The 21403-nt window shown below is 38.1% G+C and overlaps 2 protein-coding genes across 2 annotated transcripts in view; both read right to left on the reverse strand.

The window, feature by feature from the left end:
* The window catches only part of LOC139711540 (uncharacterized), a 65672-nt gene extending 58985 nt beyond the window's left edge, over positions 1-6687 (reverse strand). Inside the window, exon 1 of the mRNA XM_071623416.1 lies at positions 6198-6687. Coding sequence (XP_071479517.1) covers positions 6198-6500 — 303 coding nt within the window. The 5' untranslated portion in view covers positions 6501-6687. The remainder of the gene's footprint in view (positions 1-6197) is intronic.
* A 10487-nt stretch (positions 6688-17174) lies between these two features.
* On the reverse strand, positions 17175-19934 carry LOC139711518 (uncharacterized). The gene has a single exon (XM_071623395.1). The coding sequence runs from the start codon at positions 19859-19861 to the stop codon at positions 19244-19246; it is 618 nt and encodes a 205-aa protein (XP_071479496.1). The 5' UTR covers positions 19862-19934; the 3' UTR covers positions 17175-19243.
* Between the last annotated feature and the right edge of the window lie 1469 nt (positions 19935-21403).

Consider the following 21403-nt stretch of genomic DNA (forward strand, 5'->3'; position numbering starts at 1 on the left):
CGCGAAAAGGCGCGTAAAAGGCTGTCTGCTCCAATTTGCGAAAGTTTCATGTTACAAATGTTTCTGGTACGTGTTATGGTATTCAAGTTTCTCTTCCACAGAAGCCAAGCAAACAGATGTGGAAGTTTGTGTGACATATGTTCAAGAGCACCCTCTATGTTGCGCTTTGATACAGTAATTCTAAAATGGAGAATTGCGGACTCACAATTAAAGACCCTGAGCATGTGAGGATTTACAGAGTGGGAAGACTGGCCGGTTGATATTCAAGGATCCCTGTCAGCTATTAAACTGTGTACAGCTATTAAGCTGTATACAGCTTTATCACTGACCTCTACGTTCTTACACACACAGCCACAGAATCTCAACTGAAGTTGACCATTACCAATGGGCGTACACTTTGATACAGATATTCGCTGACCGGTGCTATTCATGGTTGTCTTATGTACCCTGGTGGACAGCGAATGAATTTGACCTTCCATGATTCCCCATGCTACCGCATCTTTCACAGTGCAAAAAAGGATACTGTAAAAGTGGAAATTTTCGCGGTGTTGAAATTTTCGCGCATTTCGCACAATCAGAAACTAGCGCGAAAATAAAAGCACGCGATTATCTTTGCTTGCCATATGTTCCTGCAGTTGATGTCTTGATACCGCGGAATTAAAAACATGCGAAACTCTTCTTAACTCGCCGAGCGCGAAAAATTAGTCGCGCGAAAATATCCACTTTTACAGTAACTTAAAAGTGGGCAATATGTTTCTCTCAAAGCAAAGGCAAAAGAATGGCCATGCAAAGAAGTCCTCCACAATCTAATTTGTAAACATCATTACATGTAAGTATACTCAAATTTCACTGGGGATGGGCAATGAACTTGCACTGAATATTAGTGGAGAGGCTAAATTGATGTACAATGTAACTTGAATCACAGCTAAGTAAGTTAATTAATTTGCTGAAGTGTGCGCTGAGGTCAATGCACTCTGTACGTACAAATGTAAACTTGTGGGAGAGTGAACAAGGCATAAATATCAATTATGCAAATGCAACAAAACCTTTTATCACTTTATAAATGATACGAGCTCGAATATAACATCAATTGAATTATGTAAGGGGCGTTTTCATCAGAACAAAGTTCAAATCAACAGTCTACATGTATTTTGCGGTTTGGAAAAACAGCCCAATAGTACAAATGTGTGTCTTCATCAGCATGAAAACAGCACACTTGGGAAATTAGCCCAAAATTGAAGCATGCATACTTTGCATCATTACTCGGCTCAGCAAGTGGTTCAAAAGTGGTTTACCCAGGAGGTCCTATGATGGCATCACAAAAATTTTGGGCTGATGGAGATGAAACCCAAATAGCGTGTTAATTTGTAAATTAGCATGCTATCTCACGAACTACATTGTAGACCAAGATATGTGGGAAAATTTTCACGATCAAATAGTGCACTATTTGCGTCTTCATTGTACAAATGGCGGGTTAATTCGACATCAGGCTAATATCCTAAACCACAAAATTGTGCGCTATTTTGAAACTTTGGTCTGATGAAGATAGGCCTACAACTGTATAGAAGTCCTCTTATATGTTGACCAAACAGCAATACTTTTTAAAGAAAACAATAAAGAAATTGAAGAAGGTTTTCTTAACTTCATCATTTCCATTTAGGATTTACAGAAATTTAGATGAGCTTTGTAAATTTGATGATACTTGATAGCTTTTTGTTCGTGAACAATACTAATGTTCACTCTTACCATTCAAAAAAAAAAATGAAAAAGAATTTGGTGGTTTTCAGGTCATAAGGAAAGAATAGCTTTTAATTGTAATGATATTGTTTTGCATATAACAATACTCTGATAATTGACCAGAAATTACAATATGTGCAATGTCTTCAGAAAGGAAGCAAAGGAAGCAAAAAAGGTACAGATAAAGCTACCTTTAGCAATTTAAGATCTTCTCCATGTGCGTGGGTGGGGGGGGGGGGGTGGTGCCATCTCATTAGTTGGGAATAAAATTGCATAACTTCCTTAGTCAGATGCGAAGAATACCTTTTTAAACAATAATCATGTTTTCTATCATGACTTACATGAAAGAGAGTGGTGGGATGCTCCATCAATGTTTATCTTTCCTTGTTCATATGTTCCCTATTTTTAGTGTACAAAAAACATTCTGGTAGCGGAGGGATGGTTCTACAAAGTGTCAGTAAATCATGATCAATGACAGCACTGCTTCTTGCTTTATTGAGAACTTGGCATCATATGAATGAACATCTACATTTTGTCTGAAGATCACATCAGTCTTAAGACACTCCCTATACTGCATCATCTCCCGAAATTTCAATGAATGCACAATGCTTCCAGTGGAAAAAGACTATGTCTAACTCTTCTCAAATAAAACGAAAATAAGAAAAATTCATATTGCAGAACAGGTGCAGTGCACTTCAATTCATATTTTCCAAACTGGTAACAAGTCTGTTTCTTTTCATCCCCCTCCCCCTTCTCTCCCCTTCTCTCTTCCTTTCTCTCTAACGAATCCTTGGTCATTTATATTGGGATGCATCAAAACTGCCAAATAGAGCCAAAAGGATCTTGCATAGTTTTGTTGCCAACTCAGTACTTACCTGTAAGCTTTTACTAGATTAATATATTGTTTTAATAACCATGATTAAACATTTTATCAATGATTACAATTTCTTTAAAACCATTTTTCCGTTGCAAAAAAAAACAAAAAACACAAAAACAATAACAGTACTTAGTAGACTTTTACCCCTTTCAGTAACTCCTCTGGCTCAGGCCAGGCCCGAGCTAAGTCATAAAATTTTGAGTTTATGAATGGGTCGGGCCAAAGTGGCCCTCGCCAGGAGCGGGCTATTTTGGCGCTGCTGAAGCTAGCACCAGGCGCCGGCCAGGCTCGGGCCTGGTGCCGATCGAAGAGTTAATGAACATAATTAATTAACAAACATGTCGGAAAACAGGAACCAGTGGGACTCGCCCCCCCCCCCCCAAATAATATCTTGCTTTCAAGAAAATTGTTGCATGAAAGAAGCTAGGGGCTAAAGGTGTATACTTTGCTATGTTTTTGAGAGTGTTCTTTTTCCAAGGTGGTGGACCAGAATTGATCTGAGTCATAAGTACACAGTTTGTATGTACAGTACTTTTCATGTAAAAAATGCATAAGGTGCCTAAATGTACACCCTTCACATACAGTGTACATGAAAATTCTTGAATAAGAGGCATGACTGAAATGTTGCAATCCTGTGATAAAAAGTAAATCATAAATGTTGATTCTGTATTTTCACTTTAAAGAGAATCTGTGAAAATTTCTGTCCAAAGATAGACAAAACTTTATTCACTTTTTTGAAGAATGTTCAAATAATATCAAAAACTATGTACTACAAATTTGAACTGAATGATATCAAATTAGCATGAATGGGCATCAGCTCTAAAGGTACACAAACTGTATTTCATTAAAGATGCACTTCCAAATATAATCAACCAATCAAACCCGATTAACATGTTTTGTCTTTTCAATACTTTTCTTAATGTGACTTTTCTTTTGTTTGATCATTCAAAAGCCTCATTTTTCATAAGAATTGGCTTCTTTATTATGAAAACAAGTACTTATATCTAGATAAGTGGCAATTGAAAAAAAGAATGCTTCTGACAGAGTTTTCCTCAAATTTTGTGAGAGGATGGCCGTGAAATCAATACAAAGTAGCTGGCTGTGTATTCTTCTCGTACTTCAGCAATACTTCAGTGCAAATACCAGTATACAATGCATCACAGCTGAAGAAATCTACGACCAGTGTATTTAATACAAAATACATCTTTTTTCCTTTCTCTTTTTTAAGATAATTGCAATGGTTTAATACTGTACAAATTTGTGACAGTACTGGCCATTACTTTTCTTTTAGCTGATAACATAAATTTCACTTGAAAACAGTCTAGCTTTTACATCCATCATTCTAGGTGGTAGAAAAACCAAAACAAATTTGTTTGTCCATCAAAGCTCTTGGTAATCTGTAGCAAGTAATTCACATGGGCAATGATGCAACATGACACTGCTTTAGTGTTTATCACACAGGTGCAAGAAATTATGAAAATGATTCATTCCTTTGGGCAGGGACATGAAAGAAGGCAGATTATACCTCCAGCAAGTGCTTAAGATTGGCAAAACAGAGGTGAAGACCTCTCCAGAGCTTTTATTGTACAGCACTTCAGAAATGTGTATTTTGCATGAACACATAGACCTATAAAATTGTAGTTGCCGAACAACTTTAAACAAATGACCAGAGGTGTGAACAAACAGAAATTTTACTGCCATTAAGAAAGTGCCATACAACTGTCATGTGATATCTCTCCATGGAAGGTTTCCTGTACTGCATATGGCATATATATTTTGCAGGGTGTTTATTTTTATGAATTTAGCAAGTCAGGTGCTTATTTTGAATTTAGCAACATACAAAAAACATCCAATATGATTCCAATGACTGAAAAATGCACAAAAACATGTCTATTCATTATGGTACTCCATGATCATGAATTTAACCACTTGCAAAATTGTACCGATGTCCCAATTTGTGAAAAATTAGATTTGCTAGATATACGGCGTATATACACTATTCTTACTTTACTTTAAAGGGATGGTACAGTATTGGTGGAGATGAGAATTGGGCTTTTAACTTTTTGTGAGGTACCAAGAAAACACTTTTGATATAGTACAGAGCATACCATTTTAAGAGGAATTCAAAATTTATTTGATGATAATCGGGGTTTGGAATGGCTGAAACATCCCAAAACAAAGTAAAACAAAGCGATCGTAATAAAGTGTGGGTCCCATACTTTTCAGAATCGCTCTTTTTTGGATATCTCAGACATTTCAAAACCAATTTTCATCAAATAAACATTGAATACCTCATGGAATTACATGCTCTTTCATATAAATTTCATAAGAGGTTTCTCATTATCTCACCAAAAAATGTTAGAAAACTGAAAGTAGGTCTCAACCATAACTATATGATCCCTTTAACCTTTTTTTAATTGCCGAGTAGTTAGTTATCAACCTCCTATCATAATACTTGTTTTGTTTTGTTTTGTTTTGTCATTTTAAATATGTAGTAAGTAAAAATGATTTTTATATGTACAGTAAAATCATTGCTTTAATGCCAGTACAATTTTTTCTTGCTTTTCCAAATGGTTTTCTTTCATTTTCAAAGCAAGTTTAGTTCAAAATGCACACGCAGAACATCAAGGTCTTAGTAGTAGAGTATGATAATGCATTGTATCAATATCATTGTAGTTGTGTTGTCATTAGTCAGTTGACAAGTAGACCCAATGCAAACATTACTGATATATACGGTACTGAATACTGTAGTTGGCAAAACATGTTTGATCTCTTGTCAAGAGTGGACCTAGGCCTACATTAAATTTTATAAACCACATGATAACAAATTACAATACATGCTACAAGTACAATCTCATACATGTAGAGTAAGGGTAGAGTTCCCAATGGGGAAACAAATAATAAGGGCTGTTGCCTTTGAACAGAAGTTACTAGTTTGTATGTGCACGAATGTAGAACACGTTTGTTAGCACACAAGACATGTTGAAGTTGAGTGTTGTCCACCAAATGCAATGAGCCCGATGTGTTTGTTAGCCGATGTGTTTGTTAGCTATATGCTGTGCGCGAGTCGAGTTCAAGACTCGCACAATAGTGCATTGATCAATCAGCTGTGAGCTTCAAGCTACGCTGCCAGCTCGCAGCGTCTCCGCTATGCTAGCCAAGTACAGGTACGTACGTACTTATGGGGACGACGGGGAACAGAATACAATGGCTGCGATCGACAAACAAAGTGCAACAAAGTCTGCCGATCCGATCGTGCCTGTTTGGCGTTATCACTTGTTAATGAGAAGAAAGCTGTAGTATGAAACTACACACGACCACAGCAGATACGATACTAAAACAGAGAAAGAATTGACAAACATGAGAATGTACAACCACGGACTCGTCATGAGCTCATTTACAGATAAACAAGGCTCAAAACTAGTTTACATCCACACATCATATTGGCTATCGACCAGTCCGTTGGCAGTGGCCTCGCACGACTCGTAAACGGGGACACACGCCGACGGGCTGGACGCGATGAAGTATACAACACCTACGTGCGCTGCTGCACATGCAGGAAAGGATAAGTTAGTATGCTTACCACAACTTGGGGTTGATTGCGGCCCATTTCGCAGTTTGAACAGTTACCGTTGGATTCAGTTTTAACTTTTGACTGTCCACCCTCTTGTTGCTTTACATTCCTCGGTGCTCTCTTATTACGGTTCTCAATATTTCGTCTGTAATATTCGTCGGTTTCCTGCCTTTCCTGTTCCCGGCGTAGAGGATTTGCAGCGTCAAATCGCCTCTGAGCAAGACCAGTGTCTCTCCTTAATCTGTCGAATCGTTCTCGTAGTCGGTCGATTACCTGTTGGCTTCTGGGGATGGGGGACAGGTAATCCCCCATAGTATCCTGTAGAACCACTATGGTGGCAAATCTTCCCCAAAACAACCCCGAGATTCTTGGGGCGAGCAGTTTCTTCGCGATCTATTAGTAACTGGCTTCAATAAGTTCGAAGAGTCCAGCCGTGTAATCAATAACACTAGTACAAATTGTTACACACATTCTACGGATATCGCACACACGCTGCGGTGTCGTGTGTGTGTGTGTGTAGCTACCGAGCTCACGTCACAACTCTAGCGCACGCAGGCATCATGCGGTACCGTAGAGGCCCTGCGACCTCCAGTTTGTTTCGTACCACCACCATACTGGCCGATGCGTCGAAGAAGAGTTGAGCAGAAAAAAAAAAAAGGGGGGGGGGGGGGGGGGAGTAGAGCGTTGTACGGAGATGTTGCCAATCTACTAATGTGACTTTAAACAACGAATATGATTGGCATGTGAATGTCTAATTACGTAGGATTATTTTCTGATGTGAATGTCTCAGCAATAATGACAACAATAATCTGATTAACGAAATGTGAGAAGTGGAAAGAGCACAGAAGTAGTCTTGAAGCTGAGGTAGTCATTTTATATCAAAAGGCATATTACGTAACAACTTGCTTGCATTAACAACTCCTGTAATATTGTTTTTTTTTTCGAATTCATTTTAATCAAACTTGTAAAACAAAGTTTGTACATTGGGTTACTGCTATTTTATTCATTTTAATTGTTTCGGATTGTGCATTTCTAATCTCAAAAACTTCACAAAAGTTTGTCGAGATAATATTGCACTTATATACACTAGCATGCATTAACTTGCGAACGTTTGTGTAGTTCCTTTGTAACAGAGATCAATGGTCCAAACATAGCCATTGAGCTTTTCGCTGCCCAGAATCAAGCTATGGACGGCGGTATTCAAATTGGCAACATCACTTGCGGCATCCTACACTTAATGACGTGCCTGATTACACACTGCATATATTCATAGATCGTGCCGCCTCTTCGCGATCCGATCCCCGGAAGACGGTATGGGATAACCCCCGTGTCACACACGCAGCTAGCTACAGCCCTGTACGGCGCAACTCCACTGTCAATGGAAGTTGATAGGAGTGGAAGAACCCGTGAAAGAGTCGTCAGGCGCGATCTACTCAGTATTTGTCGAGACGAATAAAACTATTGACTAGCCGTTCAGTGTACTACAATGTACCTACAATTGTAGCCTACATGGCACGTTTGACAGCTCATGGATTTTTGCTGTTAATGTAGTGTTTATCCATCAAGTAGGTCATTCACGAGACAAGTGATACGTCACTTTTATCAGCCAAGAAATCATGAGTAAACACTAACGGGAATATAGATAAATGTGCTAGTCACAGAATTTGCGTGTTCTTGAGTAGTATATCAGTAGGCCCATTATAGGGCATATAATATGTTATCCTATATACTACGAATGTAGACCTATTAGTAAAGTGTAATTGCAAAGATGAGGTTTCCATTCGCTGGGCTGCAACATTTTGATCATGGTGCACATAAATGTTATTATAGGTCCTATACTTAGTCTGGCGGGGTATAGGTGGGAGATAAATTTAATTTGGTACTGTAACATCTATGTGTTGCTCCTGTAGGCTATATGTTTGGTGTATTTTTTCTACTTCCATGTAATACAAAGACAAGTTGCAGTTCTTCGTCATCTTGACTTTTTCTTGTTGTTGTTTCCACATTGTCAAACTTCACTTGGTATATAACTCCAGAGCTCAAAAACTTCGAATGAGTAATCATGGAGCTCCAACGCGGGGGCGAGATACTTCAGTGAACTTAGCTTCTTTGTACGGACTGCTTCGACGTATGCAGAACACTACACTTGCACAGAGACGTGTAAATGCATGTATGACAGCAGCGTCGGTGCAGTGTCGGGGAAACCCGGCTTCGGTAAACTTGATGACTAATGTTCAGGATCTCTGAATTTCGTCTAAAACGTGTATATATAGAGTAAACCCACCTACATGTTGCATCAAAACTCTTCTATACAGTCTACCAGAAAATTGAAACAAAGAGTTGAATAATGACGTCAGTGACATTCCGTGAATCAGTGCCATCTGCAACTTACTTGAAGACGTATTAGCGGACACTTCCCAAGTGTATACTTTTAGTATTTAACATATAATTATATACTTTTACACATAGATATATCCTAATGTGAAACAACCAATAGACACTGAAACAATTTATAGTATGTCGATTGTCACGTTGGATCCCAGGGTATTATAAAGAGACGGGATGGGGGAGAGAGAAAACAGACAAACAGAATGTAGAAAAGATTCCACCACATCCTGCCTTCCATTTCTATGCTTCCATCCTCCAACGAAATTGAGTTGAATCCATTACATAACCTATATATTCTATCATTTTGCTGTATTTTGAGACTCTTGGCTGTTCAACGGTAAAGTTACAAATTCCTAGTACAATTATCCTAGTAAATGAATTTGTTGTCTAACGACATTATTTCATCAGCAACAGCTAGTAATTTTACACATCAGATAAAAAGGGGAGGAAACAAAAGAAACAGGGAATATAAAAAAGGCGTAGAACACAGGCCTAAAAATGTATTGACTACGATATTTGCAAAATCAATAGAACTTCACTCATTCTCTGTTCAAATGAACTTTCTTTCCCTCGGATACTAAATATAATATCCTATAAGTTCATGATGGAGCCTATGTTGATAACGCCCGAAATGTCCAACAAGAGACAACAAAGTCAAACTCGCCTCACCAGGCGTGTATTGGACTGTAATGTGATAATAATGCAATGATGTCATTCTGATTCGTGATGTTGTTGTATAACACAAGACAACTAATATACATGATGGTGGAACTCAAAGGCTTCCGCGAGTTTCCGCGGCTAATTTTGAGCACTTAAAGGGATCGTATAGTTTTGGTTGAGACCTAATTTCAGGTTTCTAACATTTTTTTGGTGAGATAACGAGAAACCTCTTATGAAATATGAAAGAGCATGTAATTCCATGAGGAATTCAACGTCTATTTGATGAAAATTGGTTTTGAAATGGCTGAGATATCCAAAACAGAGCGATTCTAATATAGTGTGGGACCCACCTTTTATTACGATAGTTTTGTTTTACTTTGTTTTTGGATGTTTCAGTCATTCCAAACCCGCGTCATCAAATAAGTTTACTTTGAATTCCTCTTAAAATGGTATGCTCTGTATACTATTTCATAAGTGTTTTCTAGGTATCTCGCAAAAAGTTAAAAGCCCAAATTCTCATCACCACCAATGTTGTACCATCCCTTTAAACTGTGTCCTCGATAACGGTTGTACACATTGACGTTCTTTTATCAGCTGTCATATCAGTATTCATTATTAATCATAATTGTATATATACTTTTTCATATTTCATGCGGTTTCTCATCTAAAAAAAAATAGCATACAATCTGAAGCACCCTCTCAACCATTATGTTCAAATTACCACTTCATTTGGTGATAAAATTTGACCCATTATTGCATTGGATAATCATTATTGACTCAAATTTGTTTCTCATGTTCCACAACAAAATGAAATGCATATATCACTGGACAAAATTAATCGGGATCATTAAAATACACTTCAAAACAGAGAAATATGGGGGGGGGGTCTCGCACTCACCTTTAGTGAGATATCGCAAGTTTAAACCCCGGTGACACAGCGCTTTACGGCTTTATCACGGCCAAAACACGTCAAAAAGTGGTCTCCCTTGAAGCAGACGATGATGTTCGCGTTGATGTCGAGTTTAAGACGAGCTACGGTCGATTTATAGACGTGGCAGGACGCGGGGAAAAATCGGAACGGCGTCGGACGCGGTAAAAAGTTTTGAACTGCTCAAAATTTTATTCCGCGGACAACCACGGGCGGCACACGTGGTAAAGACGTGCAACACACGTGAAACACACGTGATAATCCATGTTCCGGCAGTGATTAAAAATTTGGGAGACGCGGTAAGACGCGAAAGTTTAGCCGTCTGTCACGGGCAAGAGCACGGTCATCTGACGCGTGTTACGCGTTGGTATCACGGAAAATAGCGTGTGTTTATATCACTGACAAATGGATTTTTCCGCGTACACACACGTGGCTGGACGTGGTTAGCCGTGCTTAGGCAGTGCTTCAGCAGTGGAACAGCCGCCATAGGCCATACCCCGTACAAAGCACGGCCAAATCAACATTGACCAAAAAATTACCACTTATACGACCGCGTCCACCAGATTTTCATAACTTTTTGTACGTGATTCAGACGTGGAGTGCTGTGTTTCCGAGGCTTGACCTTCCACGTATTCTAGCAGACTCTTGAGAACACGAAACGTGGGGTATGGGGGCAGCTTTGAGAGCTTATGGAGGCATGGTGTCATGGAGACATGGTGTCCATTTGCGTATTCCGTCACATTGGTAAAAATACCTGCCATGTACACTGTATTTAGAAAATTTGACTATGCAGTCAACTAAAAAAAAAAAAAGACTTGAATGTAAAAACTGCCCCAGTTGTATCCCCGCCATATGAATAACCTTATATTGAAAGTGCACTCACTAATCTATTTACTCAGATTATTTTTAGTTTTAAACAACTTAAACACACAAAGCTAAATTCACACTTTTAGTAGCGCACTGGGTTCGGGGGTGAAAATTTTGACCATAATGTTTTCAAGAAGAAGAAGAAAATGTGTTGGTTCCCCCCACAGCCCACCCCTGGATCGGCCACGAAGAAATCATAAACTTTCATGTCATTTCCCACAATGCAAAACATTTACATACACAAAATAACACAATATCCAATGTATATATTAACAAAGAAAAATACGTGATATTAACAATACCATACGCATCAAAGATGAAAGTACATTAAAATTAAAGTTGCAGGAAATGGAGGAGACGGGTGGAAAAGCTTTGCAGACACCAATCTAATTACTCATAAATATAGCGCTAATTTAGCGTATCTCTTCTGGAGATTCGTAAAGATTTCTAAAAGACTTGGGGACTTTGCCTCTTGAGCCCCCAGGTGGGGAACGGTACCCATTTGCACGGATGAAATTCTATAATTGTGGCGATGATCTCTTCCCAATTTGGTAAAAATCTGACCGTGCTCTTCCAAAAAGAAGATGAAAATGTGAAGAGCTTCACTTTGGTTCCCCCGCCCCCATATACCCCCTCTGGCTCATCCCCCCGATCTGTCACAAACAAACTCGAAACTACCATACAGTCACTAATGTAAATAACACTTGTAAGCACTAGTATACCTTAGCTTATCACATACGATTTGAGAGAAGATTTATGAAGATTCTCTAATTTTGGGGTTTTGTCTCCCCCACCCCCACCCCCAATCCACACACACCTTGGGCAGTGTGCTTATGTAGCACAAAAATCTATAAAACAATATGGACCATGCATGCAGATGCTTATAGTCCCGTACCAACGGTGGGGCTAAGCCCCCCCCCCCCCCCCCCCCTTAGCCCCACCGTTGGTACGGGACTAAGCAAAAATTTGTAAGTGTAAAAAGCCCTTAATGCTATCTGCCATGTTTGGTAAAAATTCGTCAAGGGGTTTTCAAGATGTACAAAGTTTACGCACGACGCACGACGCACGGCGGACGACGGAAGCCGGACGATGAGTAATCGCAATAGCTAAAAAGTAGATGCAATGATGCATGAGCAGGTGAAAAACAACAATAAAAACAGATACATTTATGTAAAGTAGGGAACCAACACTTAGGTCCATAACGAATAAGTTTATGTTATGACATCTCAGTTTCATTTCAGTTTATTTTGTGCGTCTATATACTCGTACAGATCACACACACACACAAAAAACCCCGTAATAAGATAACAACCATAATATCTAATCTTGTAACATAATAGACATAATGTAGGCCTACATGAAAGAAATAAACATGTTTTTAAACGTGTAAACATTCATAATGTTTCAAGATACAAGAAGAAGAGTCCGTCTTCAATAAGCTTGACTGGGATTATGGAAGTAACATAATTATGTTGTATGTTACCCATAGAAATTCTATTTTTTTAGTCAGCGAACGTGTATAATAATAGGCAACAACAGCTGACATAAATCATGATTAAAATATGAAAGAAATTGATGAATATAAAAAAAAATCACCATTCGAATGCTATGTATAGTCAAAAGAGTCTTCTTGTATTTAAGATGATTTACAACTGCGAAGAGAAATCACTGCGTGATGTGGAAGATCCTCTGACAACGAGTTCCATACGCATCTGCATGGTCCATAATGTTTTATAGATTTTTGTGCTACATGTATAAGTTTTGCAAATGATATAAGATAAAAAGAATATCAGCTGCGCGACGAGTGTGATATGAGTGGAGGCTGTACTGAGTTTGAGATAAATGTATATATCTTTGAACATTGCAGGGAGCTGGTTACAGGTATATTCATACATAAATGTAAATGTCATGTGTGTAGAGAACAATGGAGAACAAAACTCATGAAACATGAATCACCGATAAAGATAATTGTATTCATTTTTTTTTCTAACGTTTGTCAATAATAAACAACGATACTACTTCTACCATATAGCATAAGTGGCAAGGATGAAAGATATGATTTCACCCACGATGAAAGCGAAATGAAATTACGAAAGAGAGGATAGAATGTGCGGCAATTTATGAACAAGGTAAATCGAAAAGATATTATGTGAAATACGCCTATAATTTAAGGTAAAATAAAACAAAAAACAGACTTGATGGTCGTGCAGAAAGTAGCTCTATTTGTAAGGCCTAGGTAGAAAAGAAAGTTTTCCATGATTCTGCACATACGAAGGAGAAAAACAAGAGATAACATTTCTAAAATAAAGGTAAATATTTTCCTTATACGAAGAGCTAAGATTGCTTGATCCAAGACCTATAATTATATATTTTTCCATCATAAAATGAAGAGTTAAGATTACATTGTCCGAGGCCTAATAATATGCTGTCATATGGGTTCGTCACACTAGGCGTATGCACAGATTACAGTATATTTTCAACTCCTTCAACACGTACACACTGGCGAGATTGCATATTAGTGATACACAACCCAAACTTGTCATCATTCTTATACCCCGTCTCACGATAAACCATATTCAACATAAGAGCCGGAGAGGGAGAAAGGGGAGAGGGAGAGGGAGAGAGGATACGTCATGCGCGCGCACACACACAGGTGCTCAATAGGTCACCGAACTTGCAGTTCGTTTCATAGCGTTGGCATGCAGAATCATGTTATTGACTATACTTTCGAATTTATCCATGAAAGTGTGTGTAATTGTTTATCTGATGACTTTACACAATGATTGATGATTAGTGGCGTTAAATATTATAAAGACATACGTCTCTTCGCTTGCTTGTGACAACTTCAGTGTCATCATCGCTGTAAGTTAGAATGATAGCTATATAGGACCTAATCGAATTCGGCTTGCAACACTCGCAAAAGAAGTACCGGGTATATACATTTGCTGCACGAGCACTATAACACAAAATAAAACGAAGACAGACAAGCCATAAATGCTATATGAAGTATATCGTATAACTCTCTCACCTTATCTTGCAGCGCTATTCAAATAGGTTAGTTGAATACCTCTTGCCACTAGTGTGATTTTGACAGGGTCTCTTTTCATAATTTCAAGTGCTTTGCAATGTATGTGAAGTTTTAACGGTTAATATCACTTTTAATATATATATAATATTCCATTGGAAATAGACCTATCAGGTCTCACGCCCCAGCAACCAATCTTACACTAACCTGCCCAGCAATCATTTCCCCACGCCTCCCAGAAAAAACAAAAACAAAAACACGGGAAGTAAATCGACGATAAACATAAGATGGGAAGCCCGCCAATGCTAATGAGTAAGGTAAACCTTTTACTTATTTTCTTTTATTGGCAAGAGGATATCTATACAGGCCTATTTACAAATCACTGCTATTTCATACTGTACTAGATATAATCCAAAGAAAAAATGGCCATCTGTGCCATCAATGAACTACATGTATGTTGGTCACGCATTCTAAATCTATTCACCCTTGACCAAAGTTTGGGCAACAAATGCTCAAAATGATGTCTTTCAAGAACATCTTCCGTAGAGAACAGATGAGAATTATGCCAATAAATCATTGTATTATGAATAAGAATATGCATCAAGTTGCACAATTTCTAATCCCAAAATGAAAACGTTCCCCATCATAGGAGGACACCCCCTCATACTAATCCCCGTTGCAGTTACTCACTCCTAGCCAATTGAGAAACTTGGCATTTTTGTGGAACACTGAATGTATAACACATGTACTAGGATTTCAAAGTCAATAGTAAAATAAACTCTTGTCATTACAATCGCATTTTTCTAATGTCGTGGAACTTTGTTGACAAATTAAATTTTGAAGTGGTAGTTTTGTGTGCCATGGGATGCTGCAATCGTCGAGAACCCCTCCCCATAAAGGGGAATTCCAGTGAAGTTTAAAGTTAGTCTGAAAAGAAGGATTTTTAAAGCAAAAACTATGAAAATATGATCAGAATTGGATAAAAAATAAGGAAGTTATGACATTTGAAGTTTCACTAATTTTTCAGGAAACAGTTCATGAACAGTCAATAGGAATATCCAAATAGTGCATGTGATGATGCCATCCCCTCACAATTTACCATAGGTTGTACATAAAATTTTGAAATTTCCAGTTTTCATTCAAACGCAATTACGTCTGACTCTCAAATCATGATATACTGATCATTATTCTTAAGTTATTCAACCAGAAATAACATCGTGTTTTACATTTTGCTAACATAAACATTTAATTTTTGTCTTTTTTTTGTACACTATCAATGAAAGATTATGAGGTGATGACATCATCCACTCACTCATTTGCATATTCATATCAACAATACGAGAAATGTTCAGCAGATATCAGTAAAACTTCATAATTTCATAACTTTCCTATAATTTGATCCGATTTTGATTTCAATCTTTCTTATCACTTTAACTATAGAAACTGGACTGGAATTCATCATTAAAGAAAAAGAAAACACGTAAAGAATGAAAATGAGAAAGGAATTGAAATGTCGATTCTGTTACTGTACATGAAGATCAGTAACCTTAATCAGGAGTCTTTTGCGGACTCTCAATCTCGGGGTCCACCTAGAGTTCTTCGGCAGCACCATTATACACTTGTCTTATTGAGTGGGCTGCCGTTGCACCCGACTGCTTTCTTGGAGGCTTATCATCTACAGGCGATTTTTGCTTCGTGTATCAATCATTGAAACTGATTTCCTTTTGTTGCAATCATCTCGTGTCATCTTAATTCATCTCACTTCATCCACTGGGAAACGTCCTTTGAGACCACACTGCGAAATTTATGACGAACCCCTATCAGAACCACAAAGGTTTAGGTCTTCACGGTGATCATGATTATGTGCTCGATAAACGATTAATGCTACATAAATTAGTATCTATAGACTCATGTGACGCTCACAGACCCGAGTTCATGTCATTCAAAATAAAAGACACCAAACCTTCTAGTGCATGGTTTATTTGTTTTCCAAATCGTTGAAGTGCTTTTGTCCCGTCTTAGGTCATTTTTATCAACACACATGTATACAACCCGTACCTGTTCAGTCCGTGTATTTCATCGTTGCCCCTTCGATTCGCGTTCCTATTTCATCAAATACATGTACTTTCTGTTGAATTCTTGTGCTATCTCCTTTGTGGGATCTATAGAGTGCATCAAAATTTCTAGAATGCTCTAGGTTTCATATATACCTCTTAAAGAACAACAACCGATTATTCAAATTCATGAAATTCTTCCGTCGAGATGTTTTCATTGCAACTGATTGACAAATTGCCCTACATTGACGTAAATAACGTGAATTTTGCCAGTCAAAACATTTTCTCAATTTTAGAGCAACCATTTAATTAAAGATGAAGCTTACAGGCTGTTACACAGAAGGTTGCAAACAACCGATTACATGTGTACTGTCAAAGAACTGAAGTACATGCAACAATGAGTCTTGACCACGTCAATGTAGGGCAATTTGTCAATCAGTTGCAAACAACCGATTACATGTGTACTGTCAAAGAACTGAAGTACATGTACTTCTGAAAATTGAAGTCACATGATTATCATTTTCAGTCTTTCTTTCATGTATAATTAAAAAAAAACAACCTCTTATTATATGACTTGTAATGACTATACTCAGCATGCAATGTAAAAAGGTAAACATTGATTCAGAGCAGAATGATACCCGGTGTAGTGTATCAGACAAAATGTGACATTTCGTATGCAAAAGAAATAATCATTTTTCAAGCGACGGTCACAAGTTTTGCACATTCATCATTAGATGACATGAATTATCTACATTGTAGGTACATGTATGTATCACTAATCATAACTTTCACGACACCACAGATACCTTTTTTTTTCTTTATTTTTATTTCACTGCCAACACACACACACACACAAACACACACACAAACACACACACACACACACACACATCTTACTGTCCTTTGTATGATCACCTTTTTCCACTCACCCATGACCTTGTACAGAAGAACAAATAAGATAAAACAATGAAAAACAAAACCAACAGCAATGTTACAATTAAGTAATGTATTTGTCTCATTGAAATTCTGGAAGACTTCTTCTTTTGATATGGGTCCTTCTTATAAATAACTTACACTGTTAAAGAATAAAAGTGCCATAATTTTTTTCTTTCATTCATTCTCACTTACAGTCATTAAAATCAGACAAAAAGCTTTTCTTGCAATGCACATATAATTTCATATCTACACAATATCATACATTCTGACAGCATGTTGTCCATGCAGCTCTTCTTTTTCTTTTTTGTTCAGACCTAATCACAGTTAGATTTTTATCTTGAAATAAACTTAGCAACTGAATGTTCATCATAACAATGAGTCTTGACCAACTCATACTAAATTCTGAGCGGCTAATGTGAAAAACAAAATAACGATCACTTCAAATCGGCATATTCACAACTACATTTCATGTAGGGAGGCTCTAAAAATAAGCATTACATATCAACTATGGCAAGCATTGCAAGAAGAGATGTGTTTATATCCCTTGAAGGTGTAAAAAAAAAGAATACTTAGCAAAAGGATGCTAGAAAAATTACTCTCTATGTATCATACATTACCATAGTTACATATTGGTGTGGGAAAGCAATCTGAATATGTATTGGACTCTGGTGACTGGGTAATACTTGCTATCATGATTTGAAAGCAAAGTGTGAACTCCCTACTGTATAGACTAAACACCTGTCCCCAAGTAAGAAAATCAAAATGGAGATCCATGTTCCTGGACAAACATAAACCAGGCATATACAAAGTCCATGTTACTTCCAGTAAAGACTTCACCATGGCATCACAAAAAACAATACAGTAGGTACATCCTCTTCCTACCCTTTATACACAACACAAGGGTGTCACAAAGCTGATAACTAAGCTGAAAATACACAGAGACCACGCGTGTATTAACTAAACAGGCAGACTTCTGTGTAACAGCCTGTAAGCTTCATCTTTAATTAAATGGTTGCTCTAAAATTGAGAAAATGTTTTGACTGGCAGACATTTATTTCAGCACATGTCTAGGAATATTAAACAAAAATCACTTAAAATATATTTTCCAGACACAAGTTTTATGAAGCTATGCATGAGTGGAATACATTCCACAACGGAACTGGCATATTTGTTGCAAACCATCATCCTGTAGCATATCTTGTGGTCACACTGGTTTTACTGTGTACATCTGTAATAGTGTAGACACTCAATTTCAACTTCCTCACACTGTGCAGCAGCTTGCCATAGATGGCGCTCTTTCACTGTGGCTTAAATACAAAAAAAGAACAAGATCATCACATTTTTCAGTGGGTCTTTGTTATGTACAAGAATAGCAGGACATAATACTTTAAACTTAAACACTAACTGGGTATATTTGTATAATGTTAGGGGCTGTTCTTTTTATTTTTCCAAGGTTATCGCTGGACATTTGTTTGCTGTGCCTGATGATTGTGAAAAATTAATTTATATGGATATGCCACAATATAACCAGCTTCCTTGGGAGCACATTTGAAGGCTTTCCTTTATGGGGGTAAATTTTCACACAAAATAACTAAGGTTAAATTTCTGCTGAATTAAAACATGATCATCACAAGAATCCATACAAACAACTTCCTTGCGAAACCTTGCTTCATATGAAATACTGTACGAGCTGAAATTTTTGCGTACAGATATTCTCGCGAATTGCTACTTGGTGAACATTTTCGCATGTTGTTAATTTCGCAGTTGCGAGGGTCTATCTGAACTTACTTATTCGTGCGTTGTTATTTTCGCGTGTTGTTATTTTCGCGGTTCAAAGGCGATTCGTGAAATTCGCGAAAATAAAACTCCCGCGAAAATTTCTGCTCGTACAGTACAGTCTGGATTGTTAGATACAAGAAGGCCATTTCTTTTTTTTTTCTTTTTTTTGTGTGTGTGGTGGTGGTGGTGGGACAGGGGAGGGGTGAAGAGGGTGTGGTTCATCCTAGCTATCAATTGATTTATGTACATCATTGTGAATTCAAATCACCACAATATTTTGATATATCACACATATTCTGGCTTTTACATCTGTAAAGACACTGTAGTTTTAAACATACCGATATGAGCATACATCAGAGAGTGCTCTAGGAATGATGCAATACATGTACTGCACTTGCATACAGAGAAAGTTTAGACATCATCTATTTCCTATGTGCAAAATAGCATCTACCACATCCCCAGTGGCTCGTAGTGCCCTGATAGCCGTGTTGCGGTCCACCTTGATTCTGTCCATAACAATGTCGATGTCCTTTGGTCTCAGTCCTTCCTCACTCTCGGCGACCTCTCCAATGGCCTGGAACACAGCGCGGTCTCTCAGAGAGTCCCGGATGGTGTCCGGAGTGACCAGCTTCCCTCTGTGGATCAGCTTCAAGTGCGAGGCAGGAATGCGCACCGTGCACGCTATTTGGGCCATGATGTCGGCACCAGATGGGGCTTGTCTGTCCATCAGCATCTGATGTTTGGACTTATTACACTTCACAGTGATGGTTACTGGGTCTCTGAGGTCACTTTCAGCAGTGGTGGAGCCACCTGATTCTGTCCGCACAAAAGAATCTGTGGTGGTTCCACACTGATTTCCCGTCCCTGATCTCTGACCCTCTGTGGAGCTTTGAGTGCAACTTCTGTGATTCCACTGAGTAGGGTTCATTGGTACTTCTGTCTGGTCTCCAAGAGTTTTAGTGAGCTGTATTGTATGATGGCATTGAGGGTGCTCATCACTGCTGGGCAAGGAGCAAGTTACCTCTTCCTTCTCCATGATTCCAGTCTTTGAACTTTGGGCACATTGCTGTTTGTGGGATGGCCAGTCTAGGATTTGGCATTTTCTGGAGCTAATGAGAAATAAAGAAACAACAGCTGCATATACAGTGGCTTAAAAATATGGGCAATATACATCTTACAATTTCAATCCATCTGCAAGTAAGAAACTAGAAATGTCGCTATGGCGACTGATATGCCTCCGCCATAATGCATGATTCTCCTATTAGGTCTATAGTACATACGGACAATGTGTGATGACAGTTTCACATAATTGGCAAAATATTAAAATGACATGTTTGTCAAAAATGTGTTGAATGTTCACCTTCCTTGACCTACAATGTATGTTTAATTGGACGAATGGGAGAGCATGTATTTGGGGATTTGAGGACTTTTACTTGACTTTGACCCTTTTATAAGTTTATGCCTTGAGCTATTTTCAAGGTATGGAAAAAAGTGCAATTTCTGTATTAAATAGTAAATTGTTAGGCCTACCATTTTCTCATGGCCTTTGACTCTTGACCTTTGACCCTATGACCCTAAAATTCATAAGAGAATTGCTGTCAGGCAGAACATGCATAACTATGTAACAAGTTTCAAGACAAATTGAGCCACTTCCAAGATGGAGGAAGAAGCACTTTCACTTGATCTTGACCTTTTGACCTTTGACCTTTTTGGCAAAAAGACTTCCCAGAGAATCTCTACGGGTAATACATGTACACACCAAGTTAAAAGAAAAAATCCAGCAGGCATTGCATAACTATGAGGGAAATAGTCAAATTCTGAAGAGTCGACCTCGACCTTTGACCCCAGACCTTTGACCCAATAACCCCAAATTCCCTAGATAATCACTGCCAGTCAGTACATGCATATATACTATGTTCCATGAAGATACCTTGAACCATTTCTAAGATATGGAGAAAAAAGTGAAATTTTAACATTTTTACTTGACCTTTGACCTTTGTCCTTTGACCTCATGACCTGAAACTCTGACCAAAGAATCTTAATTAAGCAGCACTTGTATACACTAAGTTTCAAGACAATATCTTCAGGCATTGCACAGATATGGGGGAAATAGTGAAATTTTGAGCATTTGACCTTGACCTTTTGACCTTTGACCTTAAGCATGTGCACCCAAAAGTTGATAGGCACAACTTCACCCCCTCATACACATACATGCCAAGTTTCATTAGGATACCTTTAAAGGGTTTTTAGTTACGCTGTCCACAAAATTTGATTACGGACGGACGGAAGGACGGATGGACAGACAACCACGTCGTGGTGGAGGCACAAAAATGTTTACAAGAAGGCACTTGTGGTGCCAATAATGTCATCTTTTGTAGATTATATAACATTATTTGTCATCTCATTTTCATAAAGATTATGTTCATATTCATCTTCATGATTATCACGACTTTAACATTAGGCCTACTACTTCAGTTGGGAATGACAGCATCAATCTCAAAATACTTCATTCCTTCAAATGAGCGAGCATTTGTGTATGCATCTGTGTGTGTGTGTGTGTGTGTGTGTGTGTGTGTGT

Source organism: Diadema antillarum, unplaced genomic scaffold, assembly GCF_040938485.1.
Source record: "Diadema antillarum isolate AM-2024a unplaced genomic scaffold, OU_Dant_1.0 seq00001666_RagTag, whole genome shotgun sequence".
Taxonomy (NCBI): domain Eukaryota; kingdom Metazoa; phylum Echinodermata; class Echinoidea; order Diadematoida; family Diadematidae; genus Diadema; species Diadema antillarum.

Bases quoted from the DNA above. Each gene is read 5' to 3' on its own strand.
- LOC139711518 (XM_071623395.1), bottom strand. From the start codon at position 19,861: ATGGAGAAGGAAGAGGTAACTTGCTCCTTGCCCAGCAGTGATGAGCAC.